The 13,762-nt window shown below is 39.0% G+C and overlaps 1 protein-coding gene across 1 annotated transcript in view; it reads right to left on the bottom strand.

Moving 5' to 3' along the window:
- The window catches only part of LOC101851775, a gene marked incomplete in the record, with an annotated part of 239,242 nt that overhangs the window by 104,605 nt on the left and 120,875 nt on the right, over window positions 1-13,762 (bottom strand). The window contains 16 exon segments of the mRNA XM_005088889.3: window positions 217-342; window positions 903-953; window positions 1,312-1,368; window positions 2,099-2,382; window positions 3,024-3,293; window positions 4,101-4,282; window positions 4,764-4,997; window positions 5,394-5,544; window positions 5,931-6,203; window positions 7,505-7,682; window positions 8,375-8,494; window positions 8,784-9,011; window positions 9,788-9,915; window positions 10,605-10,862; window positions 11,278-11,855; window positions 12,416-12,512. Coding sequence (XP_005088946.3) covers window positions 217-342; window positions 903-953; window positions 1,312-1,368; window positions 2,099-2,382; window positions 3,024-3,293; window positions 4,101-4,282; window positions 4,764-4,997; window positions 5,394-5,544; window positions 5,931-6,203; window positions 7,505-7,682; window positions 8,375-8,494; window positions 8,784-9,011; window positions 9,788-9,915; window positions 10,605-10,862; window positions 11,278-11,855; window positions 12,416-12,512 — 3,215 coding nt within the window.

Here is a 13,762-nt window from a genome sequence, read left to right as displayed (position 1 = left end):
TTTTTGAGTATGTGTGCTGCGTGTGTGTATGCATGAGGGTGTGTGTGAGTGTGTGGGTGTATTCATGGGTGTGTGTATGTGTATGCATGCATGTGTGTGTGTGTGTGTCTGTGTGTGTGTGTGTGTGTGTATGTGTGTGTGTGTGTGTGTGTGTGTAAATGTGTGAGTGTGAAACAAATCAACTGACAAACTATGAGACAATGATCCAACTCTCACCTCCAGATCTTCCGGCGGAACTTCCACTGGAGCCTGCCACGCCCTCGCGCATGCTGGGATAGAAAGAGTGGAGCTGAGTCCGCCGAGGTCCTTGTCCTTCGTCTTCCTGGGGGTCCATCATGTTTTCTGCAGAACACAGCAGAGTAAACACAGCTGTCAACTTCTGCAGCAGAACATCTTGGTCAAGGGGCCAGGGTGTCAGGCTCACAAAACTGTAAGCCTACAATAATTGTTGGTTCAATTCCCTTCATAATGAAGTAAGGCAGTATTTCCTCATCGAAAGACTTTTAAGTTATGTATTTCGGTTCACTATATAAGCAAATGGTTTTCTGGCGATTACCATACATGGAGTTAGGCGAGTGGTGGAATTAAAGTCCTCAACAGCCTGCCATGCTATAAATCCATGATGTAATGAAAGAATACGACAAAAACCACCCAAACCCAAAAGAAACAGAGTGAAAATAAACTGTTATCCTATTGCAGACATATTGTTTTTATTTCAGATGTACTGTGCCATACACACATGGGGCATGCAGCCACTAACAAATTCAGCCAGAAATTTTAGACCCCTATTTTGATATTTAGAAATGTCGACAGTAAAGGCTTTTTAAATATCAACATAAACAGAAGGAAAATAAACAAACAGAAGGAGAATATAAAAAAGCATAATGTATATGGCTACTCACCCATCAAGTTGCTATCTCTGGTCTCTCCACGCCTAAGCTCTGCATGTCCGCCTGCAAACAAACAAAGAAGAGATTACTATGTAGCGAAAAGACACATCTCCTTCACTAAAGACAACAAAACTGCCAGCTATACAATAAATTGCTACTTTATTTCAGATGTACTGTGCATGGAGAAAATGTAAAAACATAAGGACACACAGTTCAGTCAGTACCACGGAGGACTTCAACTTCAAAGACTTCAACATTGATTCGAATACATGACATGTAAGATAGTTGTGGGGAGTTGTATAATTCTTTGCCTTCTTCGATCAGTTTTATATGGAATGTTTTTTGAAGGACTCTAAAACAACAGTAAAGCTTTAAAACGGGCTTTAAACATATAGAATGCAATAGAGATATGAACACTTACGTGAACCATCATCTTCTAATCGAAGAACTGGAGATGTTTCTGTCTTTAGGATCCGAACTGTGGGAATAGAAGGGATAATGCAGACAGATTTGTGAAACACAAATATCAATTTCAAAACTAATATTACAAAATAATTAACTGTCATTTCACTGATATTTTCCTCATTTTCTTCAAACAATATTATTATAAGAACAACATTAAAAAGCTCTTTTGAATTTTATTCTTATAAGCCTTTCCATTACATTTTCATTTATCTTTATTTTGTTTTATAATTTTTCCTTAGGATTGAACAAACAATAAACATGAAAATATGAATCTGCAGAACAAAAGAGATTAAGTTTGAGAAGATGCCCTCCCATCCCTGAACATGACAGCCCGATAAACTTATTCTCTTTTGCAATTGAACTGAAATGGGCAGGCTTTTTTTTCTTTTTAAGAAAATAACTGATACATTGCATGACCAGAGAAAGTATGTTAACGAAAAAAAATCATTCAAATGCCAAGTATAGGAGGATGAGACTGTGGCAACAGAAATGGTATATGGTACGCTATTGTTAGAAACTGCCTCTCTCTATGTCAGGCAAGTCCCAATCCTGGACTTAAAACACATTCATTTCTTTCTTTTCTCTTCTTCCCTTTTTCTTTTCATTTCTTTTTTTTCTTTCCTTTCTTGTTTTCTTTGTATTTTCTTTACTATTCTTTTCCTTTTTGTCCCCGTTTTCTTTCATTTCCTTCTGTTTCTTTTTCATTTTTCCGCCCTTTTAATACAGACAAATGGACTACATACCACCATCTCCTGTTTTCCTTTCCATGGCGGAGGCCTTTGAACCTGGCGTTAAACTTTCATTGGTGCCCAGTTTTAACATCAAATAGGAGGAGCCGTTAGCATTGACGCAGGAGCTGTGAACCATGCCGATAGCATGAACTTCTTTGTCCCTCCCTGACAGCAGTGACACCTTCCATTTATACGTCAGAGTGCCAGGCGGGCAGTTTGGGCAGTGAGATCGGAACGACACCTTGTGGTTGGCATTGACCATATTTCTCCAACACTGAGGGCACTCGATGAACGTGCTGTGCAGAAATAAAAAAACAAAACATGTAAACCAGAGTGAGGAAGCGTATGTCAGCACAAAGCAAATGCTTTAAAAAAGTGACTGGACAAATGAAATTTGAGAATATCTACTTTCACACCAAAAAACTTGAAAAATCATATTGCCTATTAAGAAGCTTTTAAAACAGTAAATTCGCATCAATACCAGTCCTGTTTGGTTCACTGACTTGGGTATTCCAAGAAGTGTGACCTACAGTGCATTTTCTTACATGCTAGTTTTATCTCCACCTGACCTCCTCCTACCAGCCCCACCTTTATTCAACACATACAGGTGTCAGTGGTGCCTACCTATTTGGTTGGCATGAGAGAAATATTTATAATTATATGATATTTAGGGTTTAAAAATTCCTTATACAAACGTTTTATATGAAGAAAAAATAATTTTTACGTCCACAATATTTTTTTTTTAATTTAAAAAACTCACAAAATGGCAGAAAAAATGAAACACTTTGTGAAATGACGTGAAATGACATATACTAAAATGTTGGTGGCAGACACACACACCTATCTCCATATTTTCCTAGTCGTAAAACTTTTTGCAATGTATAAATGTATAGAAATTTATTGAGCTTTAGAAAAGAGCGCACAACTGAACACTTACTCAATCACTGGATCATTCGGCCTCAATCGGATGACTTGCGTTGACACAGACTTCCGAAGTACATAATTATCATCATCTTCCTTATTTTCATTATTTCCGGAACCTTCAGCAACCGCAGAAACTGTTAAACTGAAATTAAATTCTGTGTAGTTCTGAAGGAGCCAGCTGGCAGGAAAGACAAGTTGAGATGTGTTCATGACTGGCGTTTCCTCGGAGAAGTTGAAGCAGTTGGTGAGACGGTCTCTTAGCGTAGTGCAGTTCCACAGGTAGCTAAAAATTTGAAAAAAACAAACAAACATGTTGACACATTGCACCCTCATTCACATATGCCATACGTGGCAGGTTGCTTTGATCATGCCTCTAAGGGACAACCCAGAGTTTATGGGATAGACATATCTGGGCACCACTGGGATTTTGTGAAAATATTTGAAAATTGACAAAGTTTCCTTGACAAACACATAGACATAATTCTCATTGGGTTAAACAGAAAACAAATGTTAAGAATAACAACTGTTCTTCTAATGAAAATAATGGAAATAAGAGGGAAAAACAGCAAAACCGCATCCTTAACATTTCCTAGAAAAATATAGTGTTTCTAGATGAAATATCGTCAGCTTTTATGTGTCGGGTGGAGAGCCTATCCAATTCATCAAGCTGACGTTGAGTGATCAGTATACACAAAGATTCACATACAACACCAAGCAACATTTTCAATGCTAACTTTTGGGAAGGAAAAACCTCTGTACAATAAATTTCCAAAAGCTTTCTTGATTAAAAGAGGAAACAACAAAGGAGTGCCCCACTTTTATAGAAAATTCCACATAATCTCATGTTAATTACACAGTTGACAGAATAACTTAAAGGTCAAAATCAAGTAGAAGGTGCCATAATTAAAAGAACAAAGCAAAAATCTCAAATAACCCTCCTTCCCCTCTCTTACATGCAACAATATTAACTCAAAAAGACAGACAAAGAAGAAAAGTCTAGCTTCCTTACTTTCCAACTTTTCTTGGCAAAATAAAAGAAGAAGAATGAGGACGGAGTAAGTGGAAGAAAAATTATATTTAAAAAATTTACCTGAGCTGTGCAGAGCTATTATCTGGGTTCCGTGACTCCCGCCCATCTAGCCGGATCAGGGAGTGTTGCCCAACATGTCTATAGACCCCACCCTGGATAGAGCTGACCAGCGGTGTGGGTACCACGGTCAGTCGCTCCTCAGCCTCCGAGTACACAGGCACTTGTGTACCATTCATCTCCACCTACACATGGACAAACACAGATAGCATACAGTAAGCTCTCTTGTAAATCACTGATTTCAGTGTGTTACAATATTAAAAAACTTAACATGTCATTGTATAACCATGAAAATGTACTTAAAATGTTTCTCTTCTATTATTACAAAAATCAAAACAAAAATTACTCAAGGAAAAAAAACGAAACAAAAAAGCTGACGTGAAAAGAAAAGCAAAACATTTTTTTTGTTTTAGTAAGACCTTTACAGAACTTGCAACACAATAAGGTCATATATCAGAAAAGTGCCGAAGATCAGAGGTGTTATTAGAGAGTAACAAACACAAAAATGAAGGAGAAGACATTAGGACGATAAATGTTTGATAGGAAAGAAAGAGCAGACCACACTAGGGCACCCACAAACCACCCACCCCAATATTTTCCTATCATAGCTGAAAACAAAACCATCTTCGAAACTAGCAGCATTGAGAGCGTAAGAAAGGATCTCACCTTAAGGCGGACTAGATATTCCCCGACCCCCAGCACCCACGGAGGGAGGACGAGGGCTGAACACTTCAGGTGTTTGTTGGTCTTTTCATTGGTGGCCCACGGGACCCTCAGGCTGAGCGAGCGACGGAACTTTGTGTCCACCACAGACCAGCCAAACTTGATCTGGGTTGTTCCTGAGCAGTTCACTCTCACTTTGGACTCGATCCTTATGGTCTCTGAGCGTTCAAACTGAATCTGTTGAAGAAAAGGATTTCATCAATTATCAGAAATTAAAAGGGGGAAGGAATGAAAAATCCATGGGATCTACGTCATGGCAACAAAGTGACCACTTTTGTAATACTTGTAGTGGCAAATGTGTAACCGTTAAGATCAAATACTACATTTCTTAAACTAAATTATACAATGACAGCATTAAACTAACACTTCAATAAGATAAACCTAGAAAACCCATCCTTGTGCCGCTATACTGAAAAAAGGTACAACATTACAGACTTCCAGATAGGCGCAACAAAAAAATCATTACTAAGTTCCCAACTAAATCCGTTGGCCACATACACACCAGCAGCAGAAACAATAACATTCTGAAACAGAACGGCTAACCAGAAAGTTTCCTTTGGAAAGAGCACTGACCTCAGCTCTATCCAAGGGCCTTCTGACCGGTGCGCCCAGTATTGTGATGTCTGGCGGGTCACAGGGCTGCTCCATGATGAACACTTTCCGAGTCACCTCCCCCCTGCTCACCGGGTTCTCCGCTGTCAACCGAATGATGTACTCACCAATTCTGAAACATTCAAGACAAAAGATAAGAAACTTTACAGTTGGGAGAAACGTTCTTTCCAATTTCTCTCTTCTCACAAAAATTCCTCAGTTTACTAGTATGACATACAGCTGTTTCCGATATTAATAGTTATAGACAAAAAGAAACAAGCCAGACCATAGTTCAGAAAAGAATGAAGATAGATGTAAGAGAATTCAGTTATAGACAGGCAAGCAAATATTTGTGATGAAGGTGCAGTATCTAATCAGTAGACTGGATAACTTCCATGATATCATTGACCTTAAAAAGAAGGAGCACACCACACACCAGAGCAGCCATTACCATGTTATTTACTTGAAAGAAAAATTAGACAGAAAAGAGTACACTCAAACTGGCTCTATCTCTCATACCTGGAGTATGTGTGTTCAACTTTTCCTCGGATACTTCCAGGCGTGGCCTCAGAGCTATTGACGACCTGTGGCGGCGAGCCATCGCCAAAGTCCCATGTGAAGACAAGAGAATCTCCCTGCCAGTAGTCAGCCATCATGTGCACAGAGGAGTTGAGCACCGCGTCGCCCAACAGTTTGATCTCTAGACTGTGCAGCTTGGCCACCACCAGCAGGGGAACAGCGGCCGATGTCACTGAACCCAAGCAGTTGACAGCTCTCACTTGTACATTGTGCCTGAAGAGAAAAAAAAAACCCACTATATTTCTTTGTCTTAGTTTTAGCTAGACTTGTATGGCTCTTGCAGCATAAATAAGTCATATAAATACGGAAGAATAGGTGTTACCAGAGAGTGACATACAAACAAAAAAAGGAGGAGTGAAAAAGACGATAGATATTTGATATCAAAGAAGGAACAAACCACACTAGAGCACCTGCCACCAATCACCCACAATATTACTCCACTCAAACCATACACCACAATAAGCCTGCAGCACGCTGAGCAGGGCATCGCACTCACTAGGGCACCCATTTCTACTCCCCGAGCTTTGTAGCAATACAATGGGCGAAAAAAAAACCAACCTCAGTTTCAGGTGCTGGAACAAAACCAAACAAACTGATCTAACAAACAAAAGAGATTAATGGGATGGTCAGAAACAAAAACCAAGCTGGAACCAGGGAAGCATTCGATAAGCTCTACAGAAACCACAACATGAACATTACAAAGGCAAAAACCGCAGAGACAAACTATCCATTCAGGCTTCCTGCTCCACACAGACGTATGAGCTTCTGGAGAGTGTCAAGTAATCAGCTTATAACTAATCAATAGAACAAAGGATCTCCTGGGAGCCCACTACTGGCTCTCCATCCCTTTAATCTCTTCCAGCAGCACCAGGATATAATTAGCACCACAGCACAGAACCAAACTAGGAGATCAGTGCTGTATTGGAGAGGGACATGACACGCTGTCAGAAAGTCTAGGAATTGTCATCATTCATATCAGCAGACTCAGGCTGATCCTCGCATCCTCCGATAATAGAAATATAAAATACTAAAATACTGAATAACACAGAAATAAATACTCCCACAGAATATTAGGGCAGAGATAAAGCATTTGTTTGCTTGAGGAAAGAGAAAAACATCGACACAATAACGGTCACGTAGTGCTTAGGGGAAAAGGCAAGAAAGGCAAACATGAACAACTGAGTAGAAAAAAAATTCCTACAAAAAGTATAAAACATAGAAAGATGCTTTTGAAAAAAGCAGTTCATCACCATTCAGAGCTATGATGACTGCCACATTTCACAAAAACCATCAGCACATTAGAAAAACTTATTGAAAGAAATAAAAGAAATGAAACACTAGAGTGCTCATAAGCCACCACGAAGAAAGAGAACGCCAGACAAACATTTGAACAGAATGAAGCAAGGGAAGGTTTTAAAGCATACAGAGCTAAAAAGCACTATGATCAGAACAACAGTCAATTCACATATATATATATACCATTTTCATATATACTAAAAAAATAAAAGTCTCACCTTCCTGATCGTCTGTATGTGTAGGACAGCTTGTTATCATAGAGAGTCTGCCTTTGGTTCTGGCTGAACACCCATTCATACCAGCAGCCTTCTTCGGCGGATGGCGGGTTCATCTTGGCAGTGAAAACTGTGCTCTGTCCTGCCACCACCACAGTATCACTGACACTGAGGTTCACACCTACAAGGGTGGAGGATAGGACAATGAGCACATCCTTATAGAATGCATCAAGACCGATCATCTTTATTTCAGTTGTTCTCTTTTTTTTTTACATTAAACTTTTTTCCAATTAAAATGTGGCACTTTAAATTGAGTTCACTGCTTACAAAAAACATATACGAAAAATAGTACTGTCTGTAGGATGGCACTATGAGTAGTTCTACTTCTCAAAATCCAGGCTATATATATTTCATTTCAGTTTCTTTCTTTAGTTAATTCCTCCAATGCTAAATGGCTGTTATCATGCAAATCTGTTTTTCTTTCACTGAACAACAATAAATGAATGATGAACACGACATCCCTTGACAATACCTGCATAAAAAAAACCCAGCTGAGTATAAATGATATTCACCTTTCAGATTTTCCTTCAACTGATACCTATGACAGCTTGACAATTGATAGTCTTCACCAAGAATATTACACTAAAACACTTCAATTTTCTTTCTGGAACAAGACAACATATACCACATCTCCAAGCAGAAGACAAAAAACACATCTTCAAATATATGACAAGGCTCTAGCCTACAAAACATCAGTGAGCTAACAAGTTTATTACGATATCAACATATAATAAAAATGACAACAAAAATTATAATAACAATTGCAACAACTTTCACCAAAAACACGTATTAACAACAACAACAAAACCTCACCTAAAATCTTTTCACGAATCTGCACCCTGAGGTGAGCCGAGAAATTAGCCAATTTGTTGGAGGCTGTGACTTGAATGCGCTCATACCCTACTCTTCTATACTGGTGCTCCACATAGCCACCTGGAGACAAAAATTGAGACCTTTAGTTTCAAAACAACCAAGAAACCAGTCTCAAAGACCTGCTCAGAGAAATCGGCACAAAACAAAAATCATTCACAGAGGCAAATATTAATAAGGCACCCATCTCAGAGCACCATGAGTTATTTTCAACATTAGCTTTAAAACTTTATGTCTGTGTCAAATTCAAATCATTTTCAGTCCAATTACTACTTCATTTTAAGAATAACTTGATATTCACTTAATTTCCTGTGATAAGATAAATTTTGTTGCTTTCATAATAATTATTTACCTGCATCTATGAGCTCGGTCTCATCATCCAGCTTCCAATCAAAAGATACGTTTGTTCCTGCTTGGACCGAGGCATTGAAAGAGATGACCTCCCCAAACTGTGAACAGATGTCACTGGTGGTCAGCTCCAAGCCTGCCGGTGGATGCTGCACGTAGAACGGCTCCTGTAGCTGGACAGTCGCATTCCCCAGGGCATTCCTCGCAGTCAGAGTCACAATGTAAACACCCTCTGGGACAGGATGAAAATGAGGAAACATAAAATCCAATTTCAAGGATGTTATTTTTCAGTAATCTCATAAAACAAATCTGTCCCGCTTTTTTTCTTTCGGGTGTCTTTTAGCTTTTTATTTAGCTTCTCTGTTGCATTCTTGTAAATATAAATGTGTACTAGCATTGTTTGATATTTTAACTGCATATATGAGGGCTTGTAAGGTAACAAATAAGAAGGCCAGTTAAGGTATTATAATTAATTACTCCTACGTCTTGCAGATAACCTTGTAAAATATTTAAAGAAAAGTCTTTCTTGTTTCATCGTTCTTTTGTTCTTCTGAATCCAACTGAGTACTCTTCTGTCTAATAGTGTTTTTGTTGGGGGGGTTTTCATATCAATGATAGAAAGGAAATTATATTTATAGACAACTGAAGGGTGGACGTTCATTAAATTTAGTAGATGATCACACTGTCCTTGTCTATTGACAAACAAATTAATTAGGGAAGAAATTCCCACAGTAAGGTGTCGCTTGACTTGGGCTTGAGAACATAAGGAGCTGTTCTGGCGAGTGGTGGCGTGTGTGATCAATACAATTTGCTTGTTATTATTTTTTTCACTTTTTCTCTTTACCATGCAAGAAACCTCAGTAGCTTATAATGTCTATAACGTCTCTTCCTCCTTCATTATTATTATTTCTATTACCACCATCATCATCATCGTTATCATTATTATTATTATTATTATTATTAATAGTAGTAAATGACCCAACTAACACAAAAAATTTAAAATTTTACCTGCTGTGTATACATGCTTTGCCAATCCATGCATCATCGTCATGGGAACTGTCTTCTCAATGCCAGGGATGGTGGCCTTGTGTCCATCACCAAAGTCAAATGTAAACTCAACTGGGGACCCATCTGACCTGATGAACGTGACAAAACAACACAGTTGGTGAACAAGTAAAGCAATGTAACTCTGCCCACAATTCTTTCATGTCATACTAATGAAAAAAGGTGTTTTAAGTTGTAAAATACTAAAGATAATAGCCTATCAGCCTCAGCGCTAAGTCATTCTATACTGACAATGGTGCAGAAAACCACTGCTGTAATATGTTGTTGACTTTTAATAATAAAAAATCACAATCGTTTTTAATAAACTGAACAGTTTGCATAAGTAATTCAAATAATGATATTCCCAAACCTCATATAATTTTCTATACAAAACAAAATAGAAAAACCTACAAGAGTGAAACCATCCAAACTTTTTCCAGCACCGAGGGACTGAAATACTGAAAAAGGGAATATTGACTAGCCAAAGGAATAATTGAAGAGTCACCAGAGCCTTCCATTAGAGATGGTTGATGGACTGAAACAATAGTAGTGGACTAAATAGCCATCTTGTATTTTTATAGGTCTCAACACAGAGTCCTTGTCACACGACTAGACCTCTATCTCACATTTTATCATTGCAGTACCTTCACTTTCCAGTTTTACTTTTGGTCTTATTCAAGAACTAATAATGTTTTAATTTTTAACTCAATCATAATTTTACGCTTACAACATTATTATTGTGATAATATTTTTCCCCATCTTCATTAAAACACCGACTTACTTGGCATGGAAGGAAATTTCATCAGTGGTCAACTCTCCCTGTGCATTGACAGTCAGGGCTGCAGCATAACGCGGTGACTCTTCTCCTGGCGTGACCTCGGGCGTGACCTTCGCCCATGACACTGGGTCCATGACCACCACTGGGCCTGACAATTTGGCCGTGACGCCCTCCACTTGCAGGTGATTGGACACTGTGACGCTCACAATGTACGTGTCTGGGATGCTGAAGGCGTGAGAGGCCCAGCTGGTGTTACCCTCACTGGAAATGGAAAATTAAAACATTTGAGATCAGTATTAGACAAATAGTATCATTTCCCAAAGTTTAATTGACAGTAAACATACTAATAACCGGAAAAGAAATTTGCAGAGATAAACAATTAAAATCTTTTAACATAACATAAGGTATTAGAAACTCAATTTGAAAAAGATTTCACACATAAACAATGAGTCTTTTCCTAGTGTTTAATAAATTACAACCTGGGAGACACACAAAGTAAACTGCGATGAGACACAGAAAGAATTACTTAATTCGTTACAATGTCCAGCAAAATCTTTTTCTAAACTGCACTCAAAATGCATGTTCTCTAGAACTAATTCAGAAAATGTTGTGAAGTAACAAACGAGACAATGCAATTGAGAAGACAGGTTCCAGCCAGTGAATAAGCTAGACATACCTTTTGACTCTGGTTGGGAAGTCGTCCGAGAAGTCCCACTCAAACTTGAGATTTTTCCCAGAGCTGACGATGGCTGTGACAAACATTTCATCATCAATTGACATCAATAGCGGAGTGTCCGTTAGCAGCTCTACTGTGCCGATCCCCTCCTCCACAATGGCCGTGCGGCTGCGGCTGACATTAGACAACCCGTTGGACACCACAACAGACACGTTGTACTCCCCCACGTCGGAGTAGATATGACTTAAAATCATTTTATAAAGCGGAGCCATACCCTCCTCCCAGAAAGAGGCTGACATTTGTTGCTTTTCAAGACCTAGAATTTCTATAGAGAAGTCTGAGGAGTAGTTCCTGATAGTTCCATCCCCAAAGTTACACGTAACAAGAAAATCTTTTCCGTCCTCCACTAGCAAAGTGATGTTTGTGGGAAAGCCTAGTGTGCTGGGTGGCACATGGAGGGAGACATCAAGGATTGGGTACTTGACGCTGAAGACGACAGAGGCCTGGGCAGAGCTGATGTCATTGGACACGTTTACTTGAAGCGTGTGTGTGCCCTTCTCAGGGAATCCAGCAACATACTGAAACACAAACAGAGGACAATGTATAAATTTCCACAAAGCACTACCATATCATACTGTAAGAAAAACAGACAAGACAATAGGTTCCATAAAGCTGTACCATTAATCATAAAGTAAATGAAATCAGACTGCGATGTAATAACATCCACACAGCCCAACTATACATACCACACCAAATGAAAACAACAACAACATATTAACTTCCACATGGAGCTACAATCAAACAATCTATATATCTCTGTCACTCTTATCCCAGCTCGTTTCCTTCTAGAAACAACAATCATCCGTCTTTGTCCTCCCTCTCTCCTGCTTTTAAATTTTTATTTTTTTTCAGGGGAGGATAGAAGGTAATTTATATGACATTGTCATTTACAAGAACAAAAAGAAGATTATTGTTAGACACAAATAACAGTAACAGATAGCTCTTTGTAGACTCAAAAAAGAAGAAAACAATATTTAAAAAATAAAACTTTGAGAAATAGTTTTATTCTGAGATATCCCCAAAAGAGAATTTCAGAGCAGAGCCACAATGGCACAAACTACAGTGACGACATACTTACTTTGCTGATGGTGGTAGGTTGCTCAGGGTTTCCATCTAGAGACCAGACAAATATCAGGTGAGATCCCGCATCCCAAACCACACTCCACTCATGGTCACTGAAAGACAACAGGAAAAAAAGAAAGACATCAGCACAAGGGTCCAGTTAAAGAGTCTCTTTTTAAAATTAGCATGACAATGGACACAGTTCACAAGAACAGATTAATATAATTATGATATCATTGAGAAGAAAAAGATTGGGCAAACCAAACAAGTGTAGTAGCATACCAACTATTTTTTACCATCTACATAACGATTATTTGTGTGCGTAAATTTTTGCTGTGATTTTTTTTTTGGTTTGTTTTAGAGGATTTCCTAACCACAGTACACTTCCTTCTAAGATAAAAAGCTATCCCGATAATTGTGAACCATTTGAAAACCTGAGCATGACCTCAACTCTTCAAGGGCCACTGAATCTAAAATTAGGTTTCTTTGTAAGTATCAGACTTTGATGCAGTAATTCCAAACAAGTCAATAAGAGTCTGATCACAAAGACCTTGGGCCAACCATTCATCAGAGTGACCTCAAAGGGGGAATAAACTGGCAGCTTGGAGAAAATGCGACCTGGCCACCCTAAACTCAGTTGAGAAAATACCTTTCACAGATCATTTTCAGGAGAGAAACTATCAAGAACATTATTTTCGCACTTTTGAATAAAATTATAAGATTTCAGATTTTTTCATTGGACGGAGATTATTTTATCTTAATATTGGCAGAGTGTCTTCCTGGATATGACTAAGCATGCACCTGTGGTCGAACAACTGCGCACCTTAACCATGAAGCCAATAAATTGGGAACTGACACACATAGATGGACACATTAAAATCCAAAATGAAAAAAAAAACCCAACTCCAAAGAGCTCGCCAACACTATAACCCTCACTGGCTGTCGCACAAACGGCTCTGGACGGTGAAGTAAAAATCCTATTCTCTTAGCCTCCAAACTAACGAGCCACGGATGCCAAAAGGCCTGGGAGCGCTATTGCCATGGCCCGCTCTTGACTTCGAAAGGTCACCACCACGTTGAAAAAAACCGTCTTCAGCGCGCCAAAACGATTCTGGTCTTCCAGGGACGGATGATCCGCCGTGTCGAACGCGCGGGCCTGGCTCTGGAGGAGGAGATGGCACTCACCCACAGTGTGTTATATACAAGGGACGAAAAAGGAAACACGTGAGTGAGTGCCTGTTCCCTTGTCTTTATGTACGTGTATTGAATGTGTATCGCTGTCTGTGTTCAGGGCGGGTGTGGCAAGACGAAGATAGCCTAATGTTGTGCAGTCAAACGAGTGAACCTGAAGGAGGGAAAGGGG

Source organism: Aplysia californica, unplaced genomic scaffold (genome assembly GCF_000002075.1).
Source record: "Aplysia californica isolate F4 #8 unplaced genomic scaffold, AplCal3.0 scaffold00001, whole genome shotgun sequence".
Taxonomy (NCBI): domain Eukaryota; kingdom Metazoa; phylum Mollusca; class Gastropoda; order Aplysiida; family Aplysiidae; genus Aplysia; species Aplysia californica.
The sequence above is the reverse complement of the archived record's forward strand: the minus strand, read 5'-3'. Positions and strand labels throughout refer to the sequence as shown.